We start from the raw sequence: 27,635 nt of genomic DNA on the forward strand, positions 1-27,635 counted from the left end.
AATATCTCTCAGATCATCACGTTGACTTTTCTTACATAAACAAGATGGCGGCGCCCACAAGGTTACGTGCGTGTGTAAATATATTGCATCAAACTTGCAAGGATGTCCAGTATTCGCGTTATTTCTTGAGAACATTGCAGACAAAACAAAATGCAATACCATACCGATTTCAGTCCACTTCTCAGGGATATCGACAGAACGCAAGAAAGCGAAACTGGTCAATTTTCACAAGGGCTTCAATGTTTACACTTGGATCCGCCGTGATCGGCTTTGAAGGATGGAAGGTTTACGCGAGTGGAAACGTGAAACCCGACTTGACTCCATCTAGACGGGTTAGTAATATGATATAGAAATATTAATGAAGCAGACAACTGTATGGATGACTACTTCTAGAGAGATAACATCATGCATCATGAAGCTGAAAGGATCTTTGGCAGTAATGTCAGTGATGTTACGTCATCACTGCATTGGAGTATGGTTTTATCAGTTCAGACATGACCAGCGCCAGATAATTTAGGGTTGTGGTTTAAATGTGGACCTACCTCGCCATTATATTTGTTTACCTTTTATTCAGCATTTGATTGTTTACCTTTCTGCTTAATGCAGTAAATATATACTGGCATCTCCTATTCTCGCGGTACTTACGAATATCTGCTGAAAAAAGAATATAACCTGTTCTCTTCGTATGTATGCTTGTTGTTTTTGAATGAAGAGGTCCCCACTCTAACATGTGCATGTATCAACTGCTTGATCCATCAGGTGTATTATCCCACTTGAGCTTGATGAAAAACATAGTCATCCGCCGACGAGTTTTTGAGGCGTCCCCTATTCTCGCTGCATAACAGGAAAGTAACGTTATTAGGTGTAAGGACGGGGAATCTTATCGGGAAGGGCGTGGGAAAGTTACGATTTTTCCAACTTGGTTAAAACTCACGAATATTTGTTACACTGCAAAATTTTGATAATTCACAGACTTGGGCCACTTCCTAGTTACTGGTCAGTGATGTGAACAACCACTAAGTATCACACATCGGTGGCCTCGGCAGAAAATGTGTTTACCGCGAGAATAGGAGACTGCCCTATATCAGTGTGAAGTTCCCAATAAATGAGTCTGATTTTGTATTGTCACGATACAGAAAGATGGTTGTTCCAATAGTGTTTTTCCTAATAGTGCTGATTCAAACATGTTTCCCTAAGAGCCCTGTCTAAATGGACACCACCCCACAATCCCTCGTGTCTGTGAAAGCATTTAAGATTTGAAATTTATTGTTTTTGAGATGAACCCTGACTTAAAACACTCTATGTGTTGTGCGTTTGACTCAAAAGTGGACCAATGAATTGCAGTCTAACTTAAAAAGTAAAAATACTCAATGAAGCACTGATCATAATTAAAACATCATACCAACACTGTAAGGATTTTGCAGATTTTTTACCCTAAAAATAAAAGAATTGTTACAGACTATCATAAAAATATTGACACAGTTCACTGTTTGTTGCAAGCCAAGAGTGCAGAGAAAGGGACTGCCAGGTGTTCAAGAAACATGAGCACATGTGCCAACAGAGTTTTTGATTCATTAACCTGTGCTGTGCTGTCTCCATGCATTCTCGCACACCTCATTTTCGGGTTAAAAATTCTGCAAAATCTTCACAGAGTTGGTACGAATCTATGATGTTTTAGTTATGATCAGCTTTTCATTGAGCATGTTATGTTTATTTGTTTTTGAGTTAGACTGCAATTCATTGGTCCGCTTTTGAACCAAATGGACTTTAGTACAAAACATCCTGAGAAGGCTGGACACTTTGGTGCACTGCACCTGCCTGCCTTTCCAATCGCTACGCTATGATCAGGTACAATTGATTAAAACTTGATGCAAACATAACTGTGGTTGACTGGCCTATCAGGGACCACTCAATACACCTGCCAATTCTTTATTGTTACTTCTGCAAGTTGACTGAAACTTCATTTTGACTCATAACTAAATGATCTTGCCACAACTAGTTGCCGATATATTCACACAAAACAGGGGTGTGGTCAGTTTGCAAAGCAGGTGGATGGGGTACACTGAAGCGCCAGTCCTTGTCATTGTATTGTATTATCTGATTACGTAATATACTGTGAATCATTTCAAGTTAGGGGCTATCTCAATTTTTTTTATGTTTTAAGTAAAATTTAAAACTCACAAAGATGCAAGGGCCTTGGCATCACCCTGCTACCCACCCTCACTTCCTCAGTCAGTTAGCTTGTCAGACATTCACTTGCTTGGTTATTCCCTCCTTCCGTCACACACATATACTACACAACACACAATCATGACCACTTCCTCATTCAGTCACCAACACCTACCTACTCACCATTCTGCCAAAGCACCAACTCATTAACACTAATAACAGAACCATCCCCCATACTATATTGTCAGTCTGAACCAAAACTGATTACAAAGCCATCACAACTTACTTAACATGATTTGTAATTTGTTTCAGGTACACATCGACACTGACACAAGTGGACTGAAACTGACATTATTTCAGTATCAGACATGTCCGTTCTGCTGCAAAGTGCGAGCCTTCCTAGACTATCATGGCTTTTCCTACAACATAGTGGAGGTCAACTCAATTACCAAAAAGCAGCTCAAATGGTCCCAGTACAAGAAAGTGCCGCTGTTGGTGTTAGATGGTGTTGGTGAAGATGATTTTCTGGTGAGATCTATTGTAGGGCCACCATGGTTTCCGGGTTTTGAATCTGTTTTTAACCTGTTTCATCACTCACCGGGCCAGCTATTCTTGAAATGTTCATAGCCCTACAAACTTCTTAAACCCATTCTTAGCACATTGTCTATGATCAAAGTTATGAATTCTTAGGGCTATGAACGTTTTGAGAATAAGGCCTAGAATGCAATAATTTGTCTTTAGAAGCGAAAGTAGGTTTGATTAGATCACTATGTTTTAAAGTTATTTTCGTAATGATGTTTATGTGTCAGCTCGGTGGGAAAATATATCATGGGTCTATTCTTTGAAATGGAGACTGTCAAAGACCATTGTCATAGCAAATATTAATCTCTCTGTCGACCTGTGATTATCTGTGGTTAGAATTAGTCTGCAGTAATCCATGCTTGTTGTAAGAAGCAACTAACATGATCAGATGGTCAGACTCGCTGATTTGATTGGAACATGTCATCACTTCCCAGTTGAGTAGAGTAGATTGATGCTCATGTAGATCAGCAATATTTCAGCTATCTGGCAGTGGTGTGTAAATAGCTGCATCTGGACAACCCTGTGGTCAGCAGTATGAGCATTGATCTACACAATTGGGATATAATATAAGTTGTTCACTGGTCACAAGGGGGCCTTTGGCTCAAGTACCCTCGAGGTTTGTTTATGTTCCCCTAGCCATAAACAAACCTCGAAGGTACATGAGCCCATGGACCCCGAGGGACCAGTGAACAACGTATTTATCTTACTGAACCCCTGAATTTTAATTTTGAACTGATTGAAGCACTTTTGTTAAATGCGAGGCGAATTGCCATTTTGCAGACGACACTAGGTTAACAGATTTAGTTATCTCCATCGATTGTCAATCGTAAAACATTGGTAATTTCCATGCTTCATGCGTGATTCAATGTTATTCGAGACAAAGAAGTACTACCACGAAGGGCCAGAGGAGCTTGGAATTCCCAACGGTGTACATTGAAAATAATACATTGCCTGTAAGCTGGGTACATTGAAAATAATAGAAGAGTGTACAGCCAATCAGAAAGCGACATTCGTGTGTGAGGTAAGATAATCACATGTGTCAAACAGGTTATCAGCCTCACTAGCTTGGTTGTTGCATGTCATTGTATCCAATTTGCATAGATCGTTGCTCATGCTGTTGATCACTGGACAGTCTGGACCAGACTTGATTATAATTTCACTCCTCCCTGACATAGCTTTAATGGGTCCAAAAGTGGTCTTAAAAAAACATCAAAACAGACAGACAAGTCATGTTCCACCTTCTCTTTCAAAGACTATGCTTGTTGTCAGGCCATGCATGACTCGTGTGTGATAGTGAGTCTACTACAGTCATACATGGAGAACAAGATGCAAAAGATGGACCAGCTCTACTCCTACTACCCTTGCATCGAGTCCAAGGAGGGTCGCAAGACTGTGTATGACTTCCCCAACAAGTATTTCATTATGTACATGGACAGAAGCATAGAGTCCACGCCAGAGGAAAGGAAGTAAGTAAAACACATTGTTTAGTTACCATTGTATTCTGATGAATGGCACAATGTGTGAAGTGCATTTCTGGGGTCTCCTGACGTGATATTGCTGGAATATTGCTAAAAGCGGCATAAACCACATTCACGCCCTCATTCATTTCACAAGTACCCTTGACCCAACTGGCCCCATTTGAGAAATGACAGCTCTACCACCTCTCTTATAACTGTCATGAGTGTGATTTGACTGATTACTATTTCCAACATATTGTCATGTGGACCTTGTTCAGAGCAAAGCTGTGGTATTGAATGGAATAAAAGAATGATGAGGATTATGTTAATAAGTTGAAAATGATTGTATGCTGTCATTGAGAATAGTCTGCAGACTCAGTTATAGACAGTTTCTGTCATATTGCTTAAATATTGATGAACCCAGAAGATCCGGGTTAGAATTGATCTTCAGTAACTCATGCTTGTTGTAAGAGGCGATTAATTGGATCAGGTGGTCAGACTCGCTGACTTGGTTGACTCAGGTCATTGGTTCCCATCTGCGCATATTGGCACTCAAGTTATTGATCACTGGGTTGTCTGGTCTGGACTGGATTATTTACAGACCCCACCATATAGCTGCAGCTGGAATATTGCTGAGTACCATTTAAAACTAATTGCACTGACTCATTTAGATATTTATGAGTGTGATGTTAAACAAGAAAAAACAAATGTGTGTGTCCATATGTGCACATAGGGATTTAGCAACTGCATGAGGTAATGACAGTATGATGACACTGCCTTTGAAACTCATCTTGGATCCTCGAAACAAACACTTTTGCCTTGCAGAGAGGAGAGAAAATGGCGCCAATGGGCTGACAGTAATCTAGTGCACATGTTGTCTCCTAACGTGTACCGGACACGCTCAGAAGCACTGCAGGCCTTTCACTATTTCTCTGATGTTGGCGAATGGGAGAAGAATTTCTCCAGTGTTGAGAGACAGATCGTGATCTACCTCGGTGCTACAGTCATGTACTTCATTGGCAAGATGCTCAAGAATAAGTAAGTTTGACCGAAATGATGTCTGAGCATTTTTATTTCTCATCTGTTCTTCCTCACTTTACTGACGGACACTGACCTGGTTAAAGCTTTTCACTCATGTGTTGGTTGAATTAGAGAGCAGACACACTCTGAGATCTGAGAGCAGAAGGTTGCAGGTTTGATCCCTGCCCTTGTCATACCAAAAGATGTCAAAATATGGTACAGTCTGGCTCTTGGCATTAATGGGTACAACAAGTACCGGTCGGCTCTGAGACAATATAATGTGTCAGAGGTATTCATGCTAAACTGTGGAATGATATCTCGGTGAAGTAGCACTATAAAAGCAGCTCAATTATGGACAAGTACATGTAGCCACACATACACAAGCTTGCATGTCATCATATGAGCAAAATATTCTTAAGTAAAAGATTAAACCCCTTTCACATGCCTATTACGTTTGACAGATATAAGTTGAAGGACGATGTCCGTGAGTCCCTGTATGACAGCTGTAGAGAGTGGACAAAGGCTCTGTCTAAGAAGAAGAAGGAGTTTATGGGAGGAGACAGACCTAATCTGGCCGACCTGGTGAGTTGTTCTATGTAGTCCTTTTATTCTGCAGTCTTTGTGTGTTAAACAGACCCCATTTCAGACTGTGTGCAGTATCCTGAATCATGTGAAGCCCTGCGCATTCAACCAGTGAGAGGTCACTGTTAGGCTGTGTACCCATGTCATGTGAAACTAAAGCCGTTCAACCAATGACAGTACACTTTCAGGATGTGTACATTGTCCTGAACTGTGTGAAACATTGGCCACCCAACCAATGACAGTTCACATTTGTGTAGATTTTCCTGAACTGTGTGAAACTCTGGCCACTCAACCAGTGACAGTTCACTTTCAGACTGCGTACGTTGTCCAGAGCTGTGTGCAACTCTTGCCTATCAACCATGTCAAATCCTACCAATCGCTTACTGCTTCACTTCCAGGCGGTTTATGGTGTTTTGAGTTCCATCGAGGGCTGCGAGGCTTTCCAAGACGCTCTGTCCAACACAAACATCGGCCCCTGGTATCGGAGAACAAAAGCTGCCGTTGAAAGCCATGCTGGAGCAAACCCTCTTAACAGGAAGTCTTGATGATGTCATCCTGTCGCTTAGCGACAGAGCTCAGCAAATCATCAAGATTACCTCAACCCAACTCCATCAAACTGTTGTGTACACAATGGTGTTGGGAGCTTGGATTGAATCATGTGACGTGACTATTAAACCATGGAACTTGTCTTTGTCAGCAAGGAACTTCAAACTGCTAGGCAACCATAACACAGATGCTTTTTGTGAAGGAGATAACTTGTTGCAGATGTTGAGTCAAGAATAAGTTAGCTTTGTTAAGGTACAATGTGTCTTTTGACTATTCTGCTGAATACATACCACAGTCTTGATGCTATCATCATGCTAGGAAGTGACTGTAAATGTCTGTTGTATCCAGATGACCACTTCTACCATACTGTGACCCATGAAGATCCAGGTAAGAATTGATCTTCACCAACCCATGCTGACTGTAAGAGGTGACTAATGGCATCAGGTGGTCAGGCTTGCTGACTTGATTGACACACGTCATCAAAATTAGCATATATAGATGCTCCTGCTGTTGATCACTGGATTGTCTGGTCTAGACTTGATTATTTACAGACCACTACCATATAGCTGGAATATTGCTAAGAGAGGCATTAAAAACAAAAATCATTCACCATTAGGTAGAGAGCAGTTATCATTGTTATGGATCATCTCAGAATTTGCTGTGAGACCTCAGCCCGAAAGGCAGACACAGAGAGTGTGTGCTTTTTTCACTCATGTTCTTTAAATGTTCGTTAGTCAACAAACTAATCTGTATCTGTATGAATCAATACATCTTTCAACTGAACTGCTGCTGAGCTATGAAGTGTTTCATTCCTTAAGGTGAATGTTACTAATACTATTGTTAGATGTTACTTGGTGAGGCAGAAGGTAAATGACCAGTGGCCTTGTGTAGGGCAGTCTATAGAGATTCCTTAAATGTGACAGTCATGAATGAACACTACAAGTCTATTTGTGATGTATGTGCTATATATGTGATTGCTGTGGTCAGGGAGCCTGGACTAGAGCCAGGACAGCTCTTCAGAATCTTATAGAGGACTATGCTGTTTTCAGCGGTTATTCTTAATTCATTATAGAATCAGTGCATCTTGAAAAATACTAAGTTTTCAGAAAAGTTATGGCCGTGTTATTCATTTTTGTGGATGATCCGATGTTATATGCATGCCATTTTATCAAATGTGTGCTCTCATGCGCTCCCACATACAAAGAAGAATTGGTCTTCAGTAACCCATGCTTGTCATAAGTGGCAACTGACGGGATCAGGGCTTAGATTTTCTCTCTTAGTTCTATGATTGTCGTGAGTGCCATACATTAGCATTAACTTACAACTATCATAGCGTTAAGAAATCGTGGCTCAGGTGGTCAGGCTTTCTGACATGCTTAACACAGGTCGTTGCATCCTGACCTGTGAAGGTCTGGGGTAGAAAAGGCCTTCAGCAACCCTTGCTTTCCATAAAAGGCGGCTAACGGAATTGGGTGGTCAGGCTCACTGACTTGTTTGGCATGTCTTCGGTTCCCAGTTGTGTAGATCGATGTTCATGCTGTTGATCACTGGATTGTATGGTCCAGACTCGATTATTTACAGACCACTGCCATATAGCTGTGAGCGGTGTAAAACAATACTCCCTCCCCGATTGCACCCCAACTGCATGGATCAATGTTCATGCTGTTGATCACTAGATTTTCTGGTTCAGATTCCATTATTTACAGACCGCCATCAAAGAGATGGAATGTTGCTGAGTGTGGCACTTTACGACAAACGCAATACATACTTGCATACCAGATGCACAGAACATGCACATGCACACACAGGCTCAGGGAACTTCACAGTGGTCATATACAAGTCAAACTAAAATTGCCTATGACGATTAGCTGTCCTTTCCATTGTAGATGGAATTTTTGTGAATGTCATTGGAATCCAAGATTCTCTCAGCGTTGATTCCCATCTTGTCAGCAACATAGCTGTGGTTCACAGATTAACATAGAAATTTTTCTGGGTTGCACTGTCTTTTTATTCTGGAGTACAAGGTTTCAGGGCTTGTTCTAACCCCATCATCAGGTAGAACTGAACAGTAACAGTTACTGTTTTTGTCAACAAATACTGTTTAGTTCTACCTCATGATGGGGTTAGAACAAGCCCTGAAACGTTGTACTCAAGAATAAAAAGATAGTGTAACCCAGAGAATCTCTATGTTCATCAAATAGCATCTTCTAACATGCCAATGAAGCATCTGGTTCACAGGTTTGCTAAATATTGGAAAACTGTATCAGTATTGTGTTTCCTCCAACAGTGCAGCGGTGACAGTACCAGTAAACTATGTATGTAACACTGGCAGTAGGTCAAATTATGAGCATGCATTGAAAACACTGCATCCTCACTGACTATTGCACGACCTGATCATTGTTGATCTCTGCTTATGCCAGGCAACAATTGTCTGCATGGAAGGGACAGCCAGGTTAGCAGATCTCTCTCATATAATGCAGGCTCTAAGACAAGCTGGCAATTCTGAAGAGTGGGACAAAACTGATTGTTTCAAAATAGAGTCCAAACTCATTGATAATAATACTTTTGAGAAGTTTATAGCATGCCTTTTCCAGGCGAGATATTCTTCTCAAAGCGCACAATCTGATCATTATTATCCTGGATAGCTCAAGTTGCCTGTGAGGCGATAGAAGGTTAACAGACTTATTTCACTAGGTGCCCATTTTCACCCATGCTGGGTGAACAGAGGCAATTTTGACTTGCCTAAGGTGAGACCACATGTACCACATGTGCTTCATTGTGGGGCAGGACAGAAGTCCTAGAAACTCCCAGGAGTCAAGCTGCCACACATGTTCACCCATGCAAGGACTCTCCGCACCCAATGTTGTTTAACCTCAGCTGTTTTATGATCTAAGCTCTATGCACAGGACCACACATCTCAATAGCAATTCCTGAATCCTTAGCCATGTTGGATTTTTTCCTCAATATACTAGTACTTGGACAAACTGCAACTAAACAAGAAAGGAAAACAAACAGCATATTTGTATATATGATGATTTATTGAGTCTGAGACTTCAGTGAGCGATGGCGATGAGTGTATACGGTGATAGCAATGAGGCATGATGGGACTCATATCAAATATCGCCATTCAGTCTACTATTGGGCGACACACAAGCACACAATTGTGTATACACCTAACTTACTGGCCATATCACAAATTCAAGAACTACCCAACCGGTTTCCATCACTTTTCTCATAGATATCCAGAACATTTTCCAATCTTGCCAATCTCTAAAAGAATAACAAGGAACTGTAATACTATTCATGTCTTCAAGGTCATATTGCACAAATTCTCTTTTAGGCAGAGAAAAGCTTTACAATAGTTTGATGGTATTCATATTTGATAAATAAATGCCACTATATTAACATTTCAATAAGAAATTATTATCATATCATGAACTGGAAAATAAGCTGAGCCAACAGCTTACATACCTTGACATTTTGAGATTCACAAGGTACATCCCATTTCCATGTTACAATCAAGTTTCCATCTTCGACATGGACACGGCTGTCAAGAATCTTCAGTCTTTTAGAAAAGGTACATTTCTCTACAATATCCACATATATAGATAAAAATACCCACAGAATCAGAAAAGGATTACTTCAGTATTCTATGGCTTGTTAGACAAAACAGTCAAAGTGCTATTGTAAACCTCTATCCATGTGGTGAGTGATTTGGATCTAGCATAGCTATTAACTATGGGTGAAACAGCATACCTTGAGTTGAACCATGTACAAATTCTCTATTTTGGGTTTTTGTACTGTCATTTCTATCTAGTTATCAAAACGTTTTGTTCATTCAAAATAACAAAGATTGAGGTGATTTTTTATTTTCTAAGTTTTCTGCAGTATGATCATGTGACATACTGAACTGAAACCGAAGGCCTTGTACCGCAATACATACTGTACCATGGTAAGAGCATACCGTTTCACCCTAACTGTTCCCCATCTGCTAATTATGGGAGCTCCAGCACTATGAATGCTTTGAAAACCAACATTGGGCATCTTTCTTTGCAACACATCACAAAAACTGTTTGATATAGCCACTTAAAATAAGTAAATTTAACAAATAATAGAACACTAAATGCTTTTGATCTTAACACAGAAATGTAATACTGTAATGCTGTACATTTTAAGTACATGAATATACCATATTGGCACTCGTAAACTAATTAATGTGGCAGACCAATACCTGTGATTGCACACCTACACACTTCTTTCTGCTTTGGTTGCTAATCTGTAGCTACAGATCCCTTGTATTGTAATATTCTTTTTTGTTTGCTTGCATGATGTTTATCAAGGCAAATGCAAAAATCAGGATCAAGTTCTACAAGAACATTACTCTATGAGGGGTTCGAAGCTCTGTATAAGCAACTAAAAGAAGTAGTATCGCAGTATGTACCTCCACAGCCAGCAAACACACAAAGGTTTGGGTTGAGTATACTGAAGTCAGATATACCAGGGTAAATCTGTTAAGGGAGATCTTTGAAAGATTACTGTAGGTAAGTAAAGAGCATGTGAGTAAATGTTCATGATTCAGTGAGCAATATTTACTCGACAACAAGTCTCTATCATGCATGGTTTGAAGAAATTTTGAGGGAATATTTATCCAATAAAACTGTTGATACCTTTTACTTCACATGCCTATCAAAATCTGACAACTGATGGAATTTCCTAGGTGTTTCCTTAACTTAAGCAGCTGCCACAGACCTAACAAATTTAAGTTTATAATAAATTAATTCTACTGCTCCATGCAAACGGTTCTCAGAAACATTTCTTACTTGGAAGACTTAACTTCTTGTCAGTGGAATTATATTTTCTGATTCATTTTTGAGTCTGAAAATATTCCCTACTAATTAAGGCAATAAATGCTTCATCTGGATGTTAAATATTGTTCGTCACATACTCAGTAAATATATTTTAAATGTTACAGTTTAGGGTAGTGTTCGGAAGTATATGGGTCACAAAATATGACCATATCAGTAATACTCTGAACACTCTGACAAAAGTCACAATTAAGGATTTGGAGCTTAACATTCTGTCTTCCTAAATATATTCAATGATCATTATCCTTATCATGTGCTTACGTGCAGACCTTTTCAAAATGGCATAAACTGTGAAGAACACAACTGACTCTATTTTTTTTTCTTGCACTTGAACTTACATTGTTAAAATACTCATTAAGAGATATACACTTATCACAATAATATTCAAATGACCTATTTGAGAATAAACAATGAAATAGGTTAAAGCAATGCCACAAAGTATTCTTTGGATCATATGTTAATATGAGAGAGTTCTGAGTAAATTTGGTATAAAAACTGAATTGGACTACACTGGTGGACACATTCTTTAACCATAACAAGCCCCGAAAGTGGATTTTCAAAACACAGCAGTAGATGGTCATGACGAGACAGATGTAAGACTCAGAGGCTGAACTCTTGATATTTCAGGATTAGAAAGAATCAGGTTCTGATCTAGACTCTGTACTTTACTTAATTGTATAATCCCAAACTTAACATCTGTAGAAGACAACACTTATGAGCTCTATAATACCTTCATCTTGGGCAATACATCATGTACAAAGAAAAATAACCTTTTTTGTAAAAATCCAAATATTATTTTCTTCTTTCAGACTGATCCTCATAGAACACAAAATTTTTTTCACAAAAAATCCGAGTTCCCTTCCACCTTGATATATATATTGCTCAAAAGATCATAAAGAACATCTCATCTTATTACACGACTATTTTTAGTTCTTTCAAATGTAATGAGTACATGTATTACATATAAAAAAATATCAAGTGGTCAGCCCTGAAGATCTGTAGGAAAGTTCTAAGTTCCATAATTCACCTACAGCATACTGGAGTTCAGATTTGTACAAAAACCTACAAATTCAACTTATTTGAGTAATGGGTCATTGCTAGTTTCTATATCACATGAAATATTTTGATAGGTATGAATTTTGCCATTTGACAACCAGATATATCACAAAATTCTTAGAACATACTTTGACACAGGCGCTGAAACACACAATTTTGCTTTTCTGCATCACGGTTCTTTTGATCCCCAGAACAGATTTGATCATTGATTCATTAATACATACATATCTTACAACTAAAATATTCACAGCTACCGATATTATATGTATAAGACAAATTTATACAAAATATTCAAAAGATTGCCACTATGGACTCGTAGTTCATGTACACCATGAATATTCTCTAGACTAGAATGACAAAAACTGGGCAAATATCACATGCATTCATAACATATCATGCAAGGGCTCCATATTATGTACAAATCTTACAAAAGTAGGCTGACATAGTTCTATTCTAGGATCAATGATGATGTCCTACTAATTGTGCCTACGGGAACTTCCTACATGTCAATGAAACAAAGACAACTCCTCAAGAGAAGCATGTCTGAACACAATCCTTTGGTGTCACTCATGCAACAGCATGATGCCAATACCTCAGCAGACAATATACCCCAGGGTATATAAATATTATACCACAGTAAAGCTGAAGGTTGTCTATGGCCATCCATGCAGTTCCCAAGCAGCAAATCAACCACGGGACTGGACATAAGATCTGCCAGCAGTTCATACTCAAAATGCACCACCAATTCCTCCATCACAGTATGGTCCATTTATCACCATCTTGTTGGAATGTCACCACACTATTCGACAGGTATAAACACCAAAATCAGAGTGTGAGGTATGGCTTCCAACATTGTATCAACAAAAATTCTCAGGATACGATGACAAGATCATGGTTTTCCGTCCATACTGTTTCAACATCAGAATCAAACTCAGAAAGATAAGCTGGCATACACTTAATTCTGCCTCCACTGATAACAAAGCAACACACCATCCACCTCGGTTCCGTTCCTCAAAGAGATCATAACGCTATGAGAGTCATAGTATATGTGAAAGTATGGGATTTACGATCATCTTCAGGATACGATCACTTTGTGAAACAGAGCCCTGGGTACCATTTCACAAAGCGTTCGTAGCAATCATAATTCCCATACTTTAACACACATTTATGACAGTTTTAGAACTACACTCGGCTTGTGGAACAGACCCCTTGTCTTCCTATTCACAAATATATCCAAACATTGGCATCTGGAGAAAGCCTATTTCCAGAAACTGTTGTCTTCAGTTGACAAGTTGTCTCTGTTACCTGTTGACTAAGTGAGGTCTCGAGAGAAGCATTTACAATCAATTATGCATGTTGTGTACATCCAGATGTATATACAGGAGGACATGGGAAGGACACATGCAAGGAAGGGAGGACAAAGCTTTACAAGTATTGAGCCATGTAGCATCATTGGAACTTGAACATATAAACATTTCCTCTACTGTGTCAACACAGTGACTCATTCACATCAACAAAATAGGAGACTAGAACATTTAACAACTGACTTGACCGAAACTCATTTGGATGAAATGAAGAACAATGCTAAGGCCACTTGCACAAAGCAATCTTAGCACTAAGGTGATCGTAACTCCCATACCTCAACGCAGACTTAAGATGGTTGTAGCACAAAGATTGCTCAGTGCAAGTGTCCCCTGGATCATGTCCAGGGTTCCGATCCACAAAACGTATGTGGCACAATGACACTGGTAAGTCTATGATAAAGTGTAGCACTACGACAGGTTGTAATGCCACAAATGCTTTGTGGATTGGAACCCTGATGTTGAAGTTCACAACGAACAACCAAACCAAAACAAAACAAAAAGAAAAACAAACAAGTGCAGAGGCATGTAAGTAGTAAAGAATGATGGAAAACACATATTCCTCTATGAAACACTTGTCTAAAACTTGAGGTATTCACTCCTCTAACACCTAAAATATTGTGAATATGGTGTTTCTTTGAAAAGCTTCACTTGATAATGACTGGTATGTACAGCTTAAAAAAGGTAAGACCCACCCAATTCTTTCACATTATTGTAGTAAATCTATCACATTGATACAGATAAAAGGGATTAACTTGAATGAATTATGGCAGCTCTCCAGACATGTCTACACACACAGAAGAATATACCTTTTCATTCTTTCTTATTTCTGTAGTTGATGTGGCTTCCCATGACAGTATGAAAAGCCTTATGCCGCTTTTAGCGATATTCAAGCAATATTGCAGTGAGGTCACCAGAAACTGGCTTCGCCCATTGTACCCATGTGGAGAATCAAACTCAAGTCTTCCATACACAAACTGTCTAACCACAAGGCCCTCTGCCCTCCTACGAGAGATAATTACTGTAATATAACAGAAATGAGTGGTGAAAGACCTTTTTGAGTTGTACATTAACATTAGACCTTGGAATCATGTGATGAGATTCAATCAAAATTTGAACATTATGCAGTCTATATTTTTGCAGAGAGTTTTCAAACCAAGTCTTTCACAATAAAAACCTGACAAAAATCTGGACATGAAAGATGATACTGTATACCATGATCATGAAATTCTCAACATATGCTACTGTTTCATGACTAAGCTTCATTAAAAGGTTCATTCCAACATAGGATCACCTGTATTTTACCAATTGCTTTGTAAGTATACCTGTGTAAAGCTAACACAACCAATAAAATCAAAGATGGATAAACAATGGAATATTGAAAGAATTGCATGACATGGATATGCTGGGATGAATGACAACAGCTGCTTTCAAGACATGACCACAGTCACAGGTAATACAATCAACCTCATATACAAAATCCACATTCAGTCAAAACACAACTGACACAGGAAAAAAGGGTCACTTGTAAATTTAGGTGACCTAAAATGGCATTCTACTGTGTATATCAGTAGGGACAAAGTATATGGTCTGAGGTACGATAAAAAAATTACATTCCTGTCCTCATTCTCTCTCCTGGGTCCCTTCAGCACCCCAAATTAATACATAGACATGAATCTACAGTAAGCCATTCTTGATTTATCCTTGGTTATGCAACAAAACAGAACACTTACAACTTTTTACGCTACCCTTACCATCTACAGTAAAAATCTCAACAACATGGACATTGCTATTCCATAACCCTCTCTTTTCAGTGTCTGCACCAAAAAAACAAATTTGGAAAATACCTGTGGCCACATTTCAACTACAAGCCTCCTTGCTGCGAAAGCAACAATAAGTGAGAAAATCAATACTGTTTTTCAGAATTAAGCGTCACTCATTATTGCCATAGATTAAAATCGTCTTGTGACTTGTCCGTTGTTTAGTTGACAATCGATCGGAGGCTTCTTTATTATCGTTTAAGTTTTTAGTTAACATCAATCTTTCTATGTTTATTGAGTTCTTTAATTTTGCATTCTCTGCTTTTATTATACACTGTATTATCTTAATTCTTATGTATAGAAACTGTTCTGAAATATGATAGATGTATATGTTAATGGGTTACTGGAAGGAAAAAGGCTTTCTCAGAACATCAAACAAAATGATTTCTTGAAACAAACTTAAGTTTCTACTCAAATTTCAAACTAAGTTTAAATTGCCTACTATGGTTGAGTTCAAGTTTGATTTCAGCTTATTCTGGGAAATGCATTTTCCTGTCTTTGTGTCAATTTTTAGCAAAAATTTGAACTTACGTCAAAACTCAGAATTATGTTCGTTTTAAGAAATCGATGGTCACTGAATACACTGCTCCATCATTCTGTTCTATAGTGTATATTTCATAAAACAGTTATACAATCAGACCTTTGTGATGAAAACAGACCTGCCAAAACCAAACAGGCTAGATCATGAACATGTCTCCATCTTGAATTTTTGATTTTAGTAACAAGTACTAGATTCATATCATATAAATCAGTGATCTAGTAATAATGATAATGATGAGGGTATATACACTACGCAATACTCCACACAACAAAGCGACATGCTGAAATCGTGTACACACGTTAAGAAACAAACACGTCAAAAGTCACATGAATCAGTATCGTAGAATCAAGTAGGTTTCATTAAAACTTTTCATGCTAATCAAGATAATCAAGACTGGTTATTCTCTGGCATTGACTTTAAATATTAAGGTAAAGCAGGTTCTCAATAAGTTCACTGCTTTGATTGCAAGAGAACATTAATTGCTAACTGACACACGCACATCCTCAGTCCTGAATCATGTTATGTTCTTCTACTGCCTAGGTAACATACCCACCCTGTCATCTTGGGTTGGGGCAACTGTAACAAACCTCTGCGGAATGTGGTATGTCTTGAAATGCAACAGTGATAACAAATTAGAACTGATTAAAAATCAAACAAATGTTTCCCACATTCATTCATGCCGTCTGCTCTTACCAAGGCCATATAGCACTGATAGCACTGACAATGTTCCAACTATCCATATCCAAATTGGCCACCACATCCTTAACAAAACTTGTCCATTCAAACTAAGTCAAGTGCATTAATGTTCTTGCTATACACCAACAAACACAACTTCAACACCCTGGACAGGATGCAGAGTTACATTCCTTGGATATGCCAGGATCCTCTAATCATGGGTTCAAATCTTTTAGTATCAAAGTAGCAAACCTGAATGATCTGTATCACTTTAGGCTTTGAGCTGTGAGAAAACTATCCAGATCCAGTCCAAAAATTTAATCTGAGTGCTGTTCGCCGAGAACATGAATCGTAATAATAATAGACTGATGAAGGAATGGATGTCCAATATGTCCAAGGATGTATTGGAACAGTCAGCAAATAAGTAGGGCTGTCAATGATTAAAAACTTCAGCACCATATTCAAACAAATGATTTAAGTACTTAGTGTACGAAGATAATACAAATTCAAATTCATTATATTCTTGTCATATCAGTCCAGTTCAATCCACAAACTAAATTTGAAACATAACCATATGCCCAGTCACATGACAAAAAAAAAATAATTATAGAAAAGAGCATTCTGCGACCATTGACTTGATGGCTCATTCCTATCCAGTCATGATGATCGATTTGCAAACAAATTGCAAAGGCTAAAAAAATACAAATATGGCCGATTCTACCAAGATGCTGAACCATTCACTGACAGCCCCAGAAATAGCTGGAAATACTTCAGGTTGGTATTGCAGTAGGCATCCATTACATGCATTCATACCCATCCGTAACTGTGGTAACTGCATTGACATTGCAATAAACAAGTACAATCAATATTTTACAAGAAATCATCTTATGCCTTCTCGAATCCAGCAAAGATGGGATTGTTTAGTCAACTGACATCTGAACTAACAAATGTGCATATCTGTTGTTTTAATATTGCCACCATGTACATGACACGTAGAGCAAAGTCCTCTCACACATGGGGCCTGCCCCAGCCTACTACAAAAATTATACTTATGAACAAAAAGTGCAAAATGTCCATAACTGATCATTTTCACAAGTAAACCAGCTCCCTTCACAAAAGCTATCGTTGCACTACGTCTGTTGTGCTTCCAATACTGTAACAAAGACTTATGACAGTCGTGGCACTATGATAGCTTTGTGTCTCAGTGTTCGGTAGAGTCTTGGTGCTAAGATGATTATATGATCGTGCCTCCCATGCTTGTATATAACCTTACGATCACCACAAAACTGAGATCTCTCTGTGCATCAAGGTCCTCACAGCAAGACTAACAATCTGCATTGATGTGTAAGAAATATGCACCTCTGTCCTAGCGCTGTGGTATATTTGTATTATGTTGCATTCTCCGAGTGATTTTCATTAGAACAGACTATTTCAAATTACTCCGAAGGCACTTGTAAACCTGGTCAGTGCCCAATGCTACTCGTGTGCTGCTGCTTTGTATGTTTTGGGGGTCTACAGATGATGACATGTTTCACATTTTTAGTGCAATGTCATCATGTTTCACATTTTTAGTGCAATGTCAGTCATGATCATTTCACAGACTGTTTGCTCCTAAGTAAATTTCTTTCATAGGCATGTGGCAGGTATTTTGATATCCCATGATACAATATGACACTTTCAGATGAAAAGCAAATCCTTAATTACCTCAGTCTGATTTACAAAATTTCTGTACATCGTAAAATGGCATGATGTATTATGACAATCGATTATGACTAAATATCGATATGACATAATGTGAAATTTTACCATCATTTAAAAATTGTTGAAAAATAGTAAAATCTACATGCCATTACAATTAATATACAGAGACAGAACTTAACTTTCCATGCTGATCAGCTACAACACTTAAGAGTATTTGTTTAGAAAGGCATTTCTGCTTATTAAGTTCTATCTCTGAAGTAATTCGTGTTAATATATATCACACTGAAGGATCTCGGAGGGAACAATTTGCAATGACAGTGACAGGATGTCATGGAATCATCACCAAAAAACTTCTCTTCCCTTGCACAAAATATCCGAGGTTAAGTATGGGCTAGGATGCTTGAAACATACCTTGCCACAAGAGAAATACACAGAACATGTCGTGAAATGGCAGTTGGTACTCCTCCCTTACTTCCTTGATGGCTTGTGGACCATCAGACAAAGAATAGAGGTCTTTAACACATTGTAGTCTTGGTAACTGGTACCACACAAATTGAAGGTCTTTGACACATTGTAACCATGGTAACTGGTACCCAAAGAGATAAGCTGAAGGTCTTTGATACATCGTAACCATGCTAACTGGTATCCACAGACACAAATTGAAGGTCACTGACAGATCAAAACCACTGTCACAAGGATCAACTAGGATTGGTAGTCTTCGACGCATACGTAACCATAGTAACCGGTTATCAACTGACAGAGATTGAAATGTCTTAAACACACACGTAACAATTGTAACCCACAGACACAAAATGGAGGTCACTGACACAAGTGTATCCATTACAAGTGGTAAAGAGAACAGCAACAGACATTCTGACAAAAAAAAAAAAAAGGGGGTAAAATGTGAAATCTGCAAAATTCCCAAGAATCACAAGTTGAATCCATTCACTTTGACACAGATTTGGTCTCATTCATGCACGATGACAACAACAATCAACAAGACGATGCACTCGGCCTGCGCCGCATATTCTTAGTTGCAGAAATTGGTGGGTTAATTCGCATTGTTAATGCAGACCCTAGACAAAGTTTTGAGGGCACACTGTTCCCCCCTGGTAACTGAATGAGAACTGTCCCGACTGCTGCTACGCCGTCGTCAGTTGGTTCTATTGCTATGGGATTAATGTTCAAATGGTCATCCCGGTACGTAGGGATATGAAGTGGGCTTTCAATCTGGTGAATATTTCGAGTGATTTTCGTTGCACGAGTCCTTTTAGGTATCATAGCTGGCATTGAGATGGAGTGCTCAGGCTCCACTAGTAAAAGAACTTTGGCAAATGGCCGTGATGCCATGCACTCCATTTCCCGTGCTCGTAGTTGGCGCGTGCGCCGTGCGTCGAAGGCCTGTTTCATTTTCCACAACATAACACACATGGCGAGGAAGAGGAAGAAGCAGGAGAAAAAGACTGAAAAGAAGACGAACAGGTCGATGTGAGGCTGATCCTGGCGGAAATATAAACTGCCATATGTTACATTATGGTTTCCGTCACCCTGGCTTTTCAGAATCAAGTAGAAACGAGCGGTTCGCAGTTCATGATTGTCACGGGGCAGGGTTATAATAAGTCGGAATCTAACATCACGGACTCTAAGGATGGTGTTCTGTCGATATATTGTGATGAAAGTGTTCAGATCATTGGCTTTTCTCTCATCTTGGAAGAACCCTTGGGATTCCGATACATCTGACTTGGTTTTCAGTGCTTCCTCGTCCATGTCTACGGAGTGGATTCCCGTCCCCTTCCCGACTATCACACGGAATGTGTTTTCCTTGTTAGAGAAATACACATCCACCCCTGGAAAATACAATCCTCAGATTAGCATGTGAACTGCCTTATATATACAAAACAGTCTGACAAATACATGTGCAAAATGGAGCCATAAAAATCCTGACTTCCAATGATCTTCATGATTGCAGCCATTGTGGCCAGCAAATACCCGTTCTTGTACTCAATGATGGACAAGAATTGTCTTATCTCAACAATTTCCATAACCTTGATTATCCACCATTTTTTATAGGTGAGTGGGTTATAGTTTTACACTGCTTTTGGCAATATTCCAGCAAATTCATGGCGAGGGGACACCAGAAAAGGACTTCATACACTGTACCCATCTGGGAAATCGAACCTGGGTCTCAGGCATGACTAGAGAACACTTTAACCACATGGCTACCCATCTGCCACGTTTTAGACAGGACATAGGGCATCATTATATCTTGCCTCCCATTGCCATATCAATGGGAATACAAATAATGACATTCAAATATTTTGGACAGGACTACTGTCATAAAATTAAATGTTCTTGATGTCAACTTACTCATTATTGTTTACACGTTTCTCGGCTATTCCTTGCCCCTTTGTCAGATGGATACTAAGTAACAGTTATACAGGATATATATACTACTAATGTACACAAAGCCTCCGACTGTGTAAACAATAAAGAAAAGTTGACATCCATAACATCTTGACTTATACCTGAATACCAACTCCTACATGCCTCTAACGAAACCGAAAACCTTTGTCAACATTAAATCTTACCTCCCATTGTTACATCTATTGTAATACGAATATTGACGTTCAGATATTTTGGTTGGACTGCAAAAAAGACTGTTCTGCCTTGTCTGAGGGCCATAGGTTCTCGGTTGCAGTTGTTCTGTGTCTCCGGGTCAAAGCAATATTCCTTGTCTACAGTCATCTGGCGGTAACACTGATGGTTGTTGGTGGGTGTCCCCATGAAGTACTCCCGACACTCAGAACACTGCAACACAATCGAATACTTCATTTATGGAAGATGATACTACTTGGATTCTTCCACCATTGTGAACCTAACTGTACTACATGTGGATACATATGTGTATCCAGATACAGAAAGCAGACGTACAGATGAGATTCATATCTGCGTAAATTACGCGAATATCCAGGCGAATACGCAATTCCTTTTGAATCTATTGTATACATGTACACTTGAATTTTTGTAAAAATACTCAATAAAATTTATTTTACATGCATACATACAAAGTATCTTACGAGGGTCTATTTCAACACATCAACTTGGCAACTTGCAGCCTTTCTTATCGTTTGTGATATTACATAAATAACAAACACATACACCAAACTTTAAACTTTTTTTCATTTTCACAATTAATGGAAAATGGCAAATACCTAACTGAGTTTGAGTCAGGTGGGTACAATTTATTTGGTTACTCAAAGGAAAATTCGGATACCCAGTTGATATGAATGTGAACGATTACATAACTCAATGACCCAAAATGTTATCTGTAGCTCTGAGGAAATATCTATTTGCTAGAAAAAAAAGAAAACAAAATTCATGAAATATGTGCATATGTTAATATCATAGGGTGAGTGAGGGTGAGATTGACTTTACACTGCAATAGCATGAGCATCGGGATACAATGACATGTATCAACCAAGTCAGCGAGTCTGACCACTCAATCTTAGTATCTTACTGAAGTTTGACTCTAACCTGAAACTTCAATACTCATCCAATCCCCTAATAACATCACATTGCATGTCATATTTATTCTCTTACCTGACCTAATGCTATGAGAATGCAAGCTGTATTAATATAGTACTTAATTCAACAACATTCAGCCAGGACCTCAGGACTGAGTGTCTTAGAAACTCAGTCAAGATATTGGTTTTCAGTTGCCATTTGATGGTAGTCTAATGAACATAGTAACTTGTTGATAGTTTTGTGAAGCATTGCAACCCTACCTGTCTCTGCCAACATGGCTCTGTACTGTCCTTGTCACACTTGCTCTCTGTGTTGTTCTGACAAAGGCAACTCTCCCCAGTCTGTCGGTTACACATGTTGCTGTGGCCATTACATTGACACCTGAAAACATCAGTGACATACTGACACCTGAAAGCATCAGTGACATACTGACACCTGAAAGCATCAGTGACATATGGACACCTGAAACCATCAGTGACATATGGACACCTGAAAGCATCAGTGACATACTGACACCTGAAAGCATCAGTGACATATGGACACCTGAAACCATCAGTGACATATGGACACCTGAAAGCATCAGTGACATACTGACACCTGAAACCATCAGTGACATATGGACACCTGAAACCATCAGTGACATATGGACACCTGAAAACATAAGTAACATGCGGACACTAACTTGACAGTACCTTCAACTACTGACACAGGCACCTGACAATCCCCAAAACATACTGACTCGACAAACACCTCAATGCAAATATATATGCCTTCTCTGGGGCCAAATTATCTCCTCACATCTGTCCTCATTCCCATTATCACATAAAGATGCTGGTGTAAGATGCACAATGAGCATGGAAAACAGATTTCTGCAACTGACAAAGGCTATCAAGCATGGGCAAACATACTGTACACAGGAGATTAACATTGGGTGAGTATGATTTTATGCCATATTTTGGAATATTCCCCAGTAACATCACGTCATAGCAATGGTGACAATTGTTACAACTTACGCAGTGCACTCTTTTGTTTTGGGTTCTTCCTGCAGTCTGAAGTGTCCTTGCATACACATTTGGCAGTGTACGCCCTGAGTATTATGCTGGCAGTCCACACATGTAGCCTCATCCTCTGTTGGTCCTCGTCCGCTCTTGCCAAGTGGGTCGTTCTGTCAATTGATTGACAGGAATTCAGAATAGGGTTACAAATGATGCAAAATATCCAAAGATTAACTCCAAATGTCTCCAAAATAAACCTTCCTCATGAAATATACACATAGCATTGCCATGTATTGTATCTTGGCCATGTGTGTTGTTTCTTTGATGCCACCATAATTTGCAACAATCCACGTATGTTGGCATATGAATGATTGAATCTGGACCAGACGATCTCATGATATTCTGATTTACACTCCCCTCCATCAGGTTATTATTGACAATCTCTCTGCCATATCACAGAGCCCAACCACCTGTGCCCTATTTCACAAAGCTCTCATAAGTATAAGATCTTGCAATTTTTTCACAGAAATTGTACCTCCTGGACTGAAGCACAGGCTTACAACTGTCATAGCGCTATGACAGCTTTGTGAGACAGGACCCAGATCAATAATTCACCTTGACCAGGGTTATCTGAGACTTATAACCAGTTTTGTTACTAGACTATCATGAAACATAAGGCAGGTCTGTTCTGACTTCCCAGCATTGCATGCTGGTAAAGCACAGTTACAGGCCCCACAGCTATACTTACATCCAGCCTGCACTTGTTAGTGTGGTTGTTGCAGAACTGATGGCAAGGTATACACTTTCCACCCTTTTTCGGATTGCCCACAAAGTTTTCCTTGCACTCTCCACAATCTGTTCCCTGAATCAGAAACCCATTCATCACTTCTAATTCTAACAATCCACCTCAGTTTCCTCAACTGCCTGAATGCTCCCACATTCTCCATGCTGATAGAAACAAGCATCTGTTACTCTTGTTGTTGAGTAGTTTCAGGTTTTGTACTGTTTTGAAATGTTTCTGCACTGCATGTATCTACTGAGGTAATGCTATTGTATTTCTTTGTTCTTTAATGCGACTCTTGGCAATATTCAGAAATATGTTGGCTATCTGTTTATAGTTGAGTCTGGACACAACATGTGCATCAATGCACACAATTTGGATACGATAACATGTATCAAACATGCCAGAGAGCCTGACTATCTGATTGTCTTAGTTGTCTCTTACAACAAGCATTGGTCACTGATGACCAATTCTGACCCAGATCTTCAAAGGTTATTGCTAATGTGTATTACCTGAGTATTGTTGAGGCACTGGGTGCAGTTATCAGCTTTTGTTTCATCCTCACAGTTGCTGTGCATGTTGCACTGGCACTCTGTGTTGCAGCTGACGCCGACCCAACCAAAGTTGCATTCACACTGGTCAGGATGGACACACTTGCCTTGATTACAGCGTTGGTGACACACTGGTCCACACTGCTCACCCCTGGAACACACACAATCTCAGATACAGAAATAGAACGACTTGTGACACACTGTGACATACAGTTCCTTTCCAGAACACAGAACATACATAAACTCAAATACTGAAATAGAACGACCTGTGACACATCTGTTCACACTGCTCAGCTCTGGAACACACACAAACTTAAATACAGGAATAGAACGACCTGAGACAGTGTGACACACAGTTCCTCTACAGAACATACACAAACTCAAATACAGGAATAGAATGACCTGTGACACATCTGTCCACACTGCTCAACCCTGGAACACACACAAACTCAAATACAGGAATAGAACAACCTGAGACAGTGTGACATACAATTCCTCTCCAAAACACACACAAACTCAAATACAGGAATAAAACGACCTGTGACAGTGTGACATACAGTTCCTCTCCAGAATATACACAAACTCAAATACAGGAATAGAACGACCTGTCACACTGTGACATGCAGTTCCTCTCCAAAACATACACAAACTCAAATACAGGAATAGAACGACCTGTGACAGTGTGACACACAGTTCCTCTCCAGAACATACACAAACTCAAATACAGGAATAGAACAACCTGTCACACTGTGACATACAGTTCCTCTCCAGAATATACACAAACTCAAATACAGGAATAGAACGACCTGTGACAATGTGACATACAATTCCTCTCCAAAACATACACAAACTAAGACACTTGGGCGCTGGGAATGAAGCAGTGAGCATGGTATAATTTCAGCAATGTCACAGCAGAGGACACCAGACATTAGGTTCATACATCATACTCACATGGGGAATCAGTTCAAGGTTTCTGGCATATCAAGCGTTCGCTCTCACCATCAAACCACCCCACCAACCCTGAGCACTGACACATGATACACAGGGCACACAAGCACATTCTGAAACAAACTCAAGTACCGAGGTTGAATGCTAGAACCTAATCAATGCATTCTATCAGATTTAGTCAAGCCTGTTTGATAGAGCATATTCCTTGTCTGTCAAAGGTCAGTTTACAATTCAATGCGTTTTCAAGGCCAATTAGTACACGATGCCATTTAGAAAGTGGAAGTCGTGGTGGCTGAGCGGGCTAGGCGGCTGACTTTGTGTGCTGGCGATTAGGTGTCTGACTCTGAGGGTGCGGATTCGAATCCCGGATTGGACTCAAGCAAAAAAGTATTAGAATTTGTACTTTACTAAGAAAGTGAAATCACAAATATGACATATGTTTCAAGGCCAACTGCCAAGGAAAGATCTTTGTAAGGCAGTCTCTTAAATTATTTGTCTTTCCCAACTTCTGAAAGTTGTATTTGTAAAGCTAGAGAGTGACTTTGGTTTTACACCACTTTTAGCAACATTCCAACAACATCCCGTCAAGGGCACCAAAAATGGGCTTACACATCGTACATGTGAGGAATCGAACCCGGGTCTTTTGGTATGATGAGCAAACGCTTTAACCACTTGGCTACCCCATGTATTTGTCAAAAAACAAGAGAGTCACTTACTGTTGAGTGGCGACATATCCACTCTTACATTCGCACTTGAAGTGGGAGGGAGTGTCAATGCAGCTCTGGGTCTTCTCATTGCAGGTGTGGTGACCATTGAGGCACTCATTCTCAGGGGGGCAGCTGTCAAAGGACCAGATGTGGGCACCAGCGACACCATCGGACTGTGTTTCTGTAAATTTATCCGTCTTTCCTTAAATAGATCACAGACCCCTATTAACAGCAACATGTCAAACCCGACTGATCAGAAACAAAGCAAAACACAAATGAAAATTAACCTCGGATACTGAACACGTCAAACTGCAGAGACATTACCATTTGTAGCAGTACAGGGTCATTTTCACAGAAACACGAACAAAATAATTAGGAAGAAAAGAAACATTGAGACTAATATTGTTTCTTAGTGCATGCAAACAACAGTTTACCACAAATCAGAAACAAAGTATAAAAAGTTGGAACCATATAATGCACTCATGTGATACAGTTCATTTGACTCAAAGGTGGGTTGATGAAATGTGAGAAAGAATTGAGACAGCACAGCACAGGTTAATGAATCAACGACTCTGTCTGCATGTACTTCTCAAACACCTGGCTGTAACTTTCTCTGCACTCCTCCCTTCTAACAGTGAACTGTGTCAACATTCTAATGACAGTTTGTTAAACAACTTTTTTATTTTTAGGACATAAATTCTGCAAAAAAATCAGCGTGGGTTTGATTTATTGGTTTTTGAGTTAGATTGCAGTTCATCGCTCCGCATTTGAACCAAATGAACTGTTGATACAAATCTACCGGTACATATTATGATCAACTTTTTATGTCCAATCCAGGCATTTGTGATAATACATCACTGTGGGTTTTGGAGAACCTATGTAACAACTTTTTAATGATATGTGTATAATAATTCCCATCAAAATCGCATTGGTTGTATCGTTGATCTGTGACTTTAAAGTGCAATGACATTGATAGCAACATAAAGGTTGTGATAAGCAAGTATTGTAATTGCCATATACGTTCTGCCAATTATCCTCTGGTTTTCACAGCTTTTTTCAAGCTCTGATAAGGAACACTAGCAGTGTCTCAGCACACTGAGTTGGTCTAATTACTGCATGGAAATGGTACTAACTGAGGTGCATCTCCATCCGATGGTCATCCAGACAGGCGCCGCCAGAAGGTCCAGCTCGTCCTCCCTTCATGCACACCCCCAGGCCATTCTGTCCCCCAAATGCACACCAGCCACACCCAGGTGCTGTAATGCACTCTGCACACTTGGTGTGGTTACTACAAGGCAGTGGACAACGAGCAGCTGGTTGGAGGGTTTTATTTTTCCTCTGTTGGATGACAAACCCACATTCTCCAAATGAGCATCGAAGAGGGCGGTAGGCGGGAGGCATACACTGAAATGTAACATTAACAAGTGAGTGAGTTTAGCTTTACTCCACACTGAGCAATATTCCAGCTATATATTATAAATAATCGAGTTTGATCCAGACAATCCAGTGATCAACAATGTGAGCATCAATTACCATTACGTCAGATGGGACACGATGACATAAGTCAATCACCTGATTCTGTAACTCACCTCTTACGACAAGCATGGGTTAATAAAGATACAGTGAAATATACAACATAGTTGTTGAGAGCTTATACAGAAAAACTGAAGTCTGTAAGTTATCTTTTCAGAATTTCATCTTAATCAAGACCCCTTGCAGAGCGATAGGAAGCCTAACACACAAGTGTTGCAAG

At 39.4% G+C, this 27,635-nt stretch overlaps 2 protein-coding genes across 3 annotated transcripts in view; one reads left to right on the forward strand and one right to left on the reverse strand.

Moving 5' to 3' along the window:
* LOC137273427 (prostaglandin E synthase 2-like) lies at positions 1-27,614 on the forward strand. 2 transcript variants are annotated; one of them, XR_010956137.1, is made up of 7 exons: positions 42-332; positions 2,482-2,697; positions 4,021-4,217; positions 5,034-5,246; positions 5,690-5,810; positions 6,209-6,743; positions 27,573-27,614. XR_010956137.1 is itself a non-coding variant. In XM_067806112.1 (6 exons), the coding sequence occupies exons 1-6, from the start codon at positions 45-47 to the stop codon at positions 6,353-6,355; spliced, it is 1,182 nt and encodes a 393-aa protein (XP_067662213.1). In that variant the 5' UTR covers positions 1-44; the 3' UTR covers positions 6,356-7,470. The 2 variants fall into 2 exon arrangements, 1 of the variants encoding a protein (XP_067662213.1); XM_067806112.1 differs by lacking the exon at positions 27,573-27,614 and having other exon boundaries at positions 1-332; positions 6,209-7,470.
* The window catches only part of LOC137273426 (multiple epidermal growth factor-like domains protein 8), a 56,939-nt gene continuing 47,960 nt past the window's right edge, over positions 18,657-27,635 (reverse strand). The window contains exons 27-34 of the mRNA XM_067806111.1: positions 27,016-27,286; positions 25,892-26,084; positions 24,189-24,378; positions 23,644-23,757; positions 22,914-23,065; positions 22,161-22,281; positions 20,964-21,183; positions 18,657-20,222 (exon numbers count right to left, since the gene is read on the reverse strand). Of these exons, the coding sequence (XP_067662212.1) occupies positions 19,369-20,222; positions 20,964-21,183; positions 22,161-22,281; positions 22,914-23,065; positions 23,644-23,757; positions 24,189-24,378; positions 25,892-26,084; positions 27,016-27,286 (2,115 nt within the window). The 3' untranslated portion in view covers positions 18,657-19,368. The remainder of the gene's footprint in view (positions 20,223-20,963; positions 21,184-22,160; positions 22,282-22,913; positions 23,066-23,643; positions 23,758-24,188; positions 24,379-25,891; positions 26,085-27,015; positions 27,287-27,635) is intronic.

The sequence above is a fragment of the Haliotis asinina genome, chromosome 2, assembly GCF_037392515.1.
Source record: "Haliotis asinina isolate JCU_RB_2024 chromosome 2, JCU_Hal_asi_v2, whole genome shotgun sequence".
Lineage (NCBI taxonomy): Eukaryota > Metazoa > Mollusca > Gastropoda > Lepetellida > Haliotidae > Haliotis > Haliotis asinina.